Here is a 2,512-nt window from a genome sequence, read left to right as displayed (position 1 = left end):
CACACACACACACACACACACACACACACACACACACACACACACACACACCCACACACACACACACTTCTCCGCCTCATTCTGTTTTAATTTACTCCTTCGTTATCTGACCAGCTTCAATCTTTTAGGCTACTCACTTAGTTTCTTGTAGCCCTCGAAAGGGTTTTGGAGGTTGATGAACGTGAGTTGTTTGGCTTTCTTGTCCGCAGCAGCAGAAAGCATTTTCGAATGTTTGAATGAATCGAAGTGGGTCGTCACCGTCGATTTTCTCTTATGCTCCAACACACAGTTGCACGGGGTGCAGAATAGTTTCCCCCCACTTTTTGCCCGGTCTTTAGTAGAAATGTTCGTCGGTAAATGAGATGGATTAGATTTTTTCATCTTGGTGTTTTCTCTATCGTGTGAGCTCCACACGTTCACTCTATACAGTGTTGTTTACATTCTGTGATGCTTGAGCTGATGACGTCACGTCCAGACGAGTTAACTTTTTTTTCCCTCAACTTTTTGTGGAAAAATGCGGGGATTATGCAGCCTTTTGATAAATATGCGGCCTTTAAAAAATCTGCGCCATTTTGCTGATTATGCGGTAAATTCTGCGATCGCAGAATCGCGTTTTTCTGGAGGGTCTACATAACCATATTCTTCACTGAGGAAGTAGATCCTGTGCACAGAGACATCTTTTGTCATGTTTCAGTAATTTAGATGAAAATATTAAATGAATTTGTCCGACTCCTTGTTGTTTCTGCTCCCAGGCCCGTCAGCAGAGACTTCTTCATCCACACCCCTTAGGATGAAGGCTCCGTTGTCTCAGCCTCCGTGGAGCAGGAAAGCGTTCCTGATAAGAAGAACCCAGTGTGAGCTGCAGCAGCATGGTGACAGCAGCAGGGCCCCTCAGCAGCAGCACAGCCTGCCCTCTGCACAGACCTCAGCTGCTGTCAGTAACACTCACTGTGGGGAGAACACAAAGATCTCCTGTATCAGCTCCACCAGTAGGACTATGAGCTCCACAGTGGCTCCATACATCAGGACGTTGTTGGGCAGAAACGAGGTCCCCGACGCTGCAGAGCATGGATTCAGCCTCCTGGCCCACCACGATATAAGTCAGGCTCCTGGTATGGTGCCCAGTGAGCACCGCAAGAAGGGCTACGTATGCAGAGCCTGTGGGAAGTCGTTCACCGGCCTATCCAATCTGGAGGCCCACGAGAGAGTCCACACAGGGGAGAAACCGTACCGCTGCGACACCTGCGGGAAACTCTTCTCCGAGGCCGGGAACCTGAAGAAGCACCAGAGAGTTCACACTGGGGAGAAACCCTTCAGCTGCCAGCAGTGTGGGAAGAGGTTCGCCTGGATCTGCAACCTGAGGACACACCAGCAGTCTACCACAGGCTGCGGGCCTGGGATGATCCCTGAGTAATGCTAGTGTTATTTTATTCACACCTACATAGCCGCAGGAAGTCATTTTACTTATAGGGTGCGGCGAATTGTCAACGGTGGGGGGTGCTCGTGAATTGTCAACAGCGAAACTGCATTTACGGCTTAGTTGAGGCCCCCTCCGCGAGGTGAGGCCCCACGCAGTCTGCGTGATCTGCGTGTAAGGAGGGACGGGCCTCGCTGCAGGGACACGGTGGACCTCTGTCGCCTGTCGGCGCAACTTCAATGATGCCGTTTAAAAACACGTTAAGTCGGTGCCGGCCGTGAGCGAACCGAGCCGGCCGCAAACGGCCCTTGTCGACTGGTCAATCTGATTCTCCAGATTCTAGGGGGTGCTCCAGCACCCCTACTTCCCTATGCACACATGCAAAGACATATTGCTATTTCTTCATTTTTTAAGAAGTGATGTTGCAACAAAACAAAGAGTTTTATGTCTTAAATACTTTTCAGATGTTTTGTGTCTTTGCTTACGATAAAATAATTGTTTCACTATTCGCCCTGCATTCAGGTAAAGTGTGGACTGATTTGAAAGACATCAATGCAATAACACATAGAAATGTGCCAATTTATACAACATCAAATACATTATATCGTGTTCATTTATTTATGAAATAATCTGTGGCTGCCTGGATGTTGGTGAAAGAAAATGTAAATATCCAGCTGACTATGATATACCATATATTACCAGATATTATTTATACGTTACTTGTGTTAAATGGGTTCAAAAGTTGTGTGCTCGTGTTTTATCTTGTTCTCAGAAATTCCCAGGTTTAATGACACCACCATTTAATATCCCCAGTGGAAACAGACAACATATCATCCTACTGTGCGTAGAATTAAATGACACATGTACACATGGTAAATGGTAACTGCTCAGCACAGTTGTAAACAGTAGATAAACATACGTGTTCACAGTAAATCTGACAGTGTTGTAGTGACGCGTCCAAGGTGCTACATTAAGACGACTTTTTTTGAATTTTTTTTGTAAGTGTACTTTACCATGAGCCTTAGTCCATACTAGGGCTGCACGATTTGGGGAAATAATCGAATTGCGATTTTTCTGACAGATATTGCGATTCGA

General features: G+C 46.4%; 1 protein-coding gene across 1 annotated transcript; it reads left to right on the top strand.

The window, feature by feature from the left end:
- Positions 1 to 747: 747 nt before the first annotated feature.
- Positions 748 to 2,481, top strand: LOC104950456 (zinc finger protein 235-like). Its single transcript, XM_010776986.1, has one exon. It carries the CDS (start codon positions 791 to 793, stop codon positions 1,412 to 1,414), a length of 624 nt encoding a protein of 207 aa, XP_010775288.1. The 5' UTR covers positions 748 to 790; the 3' UTR covers positions 1,415 to 2,481.
- Positions 2,482 to 2,512: the final 31 nt, after the last annotated feature.

Source organism: Notothenia coriiceps, unplaced genomic scaffold, assembly GCF_000735185.1.
Source record: "Notothenia coriiceps isolate Sejong01 unplaced genomic scaffold, NC01 NC01_scaffold00017577, whole genome shotgun sequence".
Lineage (NCBI taxonomy): Eukaryota > Metazoa > Chordata > Actinopteri > Perciformes > Nototheniidae > Notothenia > Notothenia coriiceps.
This window is presented reverse-complemented; position numbering and strand designations above follow the sequence as displayed.

What these genes read in the sequence shown, in the direction of transcription:
- LOC104950456 (XM_010776986.1), top strand. Translation starts at nt 791, where the DNA reads ATGAAGGCTCCGTTGTCTCAGCCTCCGTGGAGCAGGAAAGCGTTCCTG.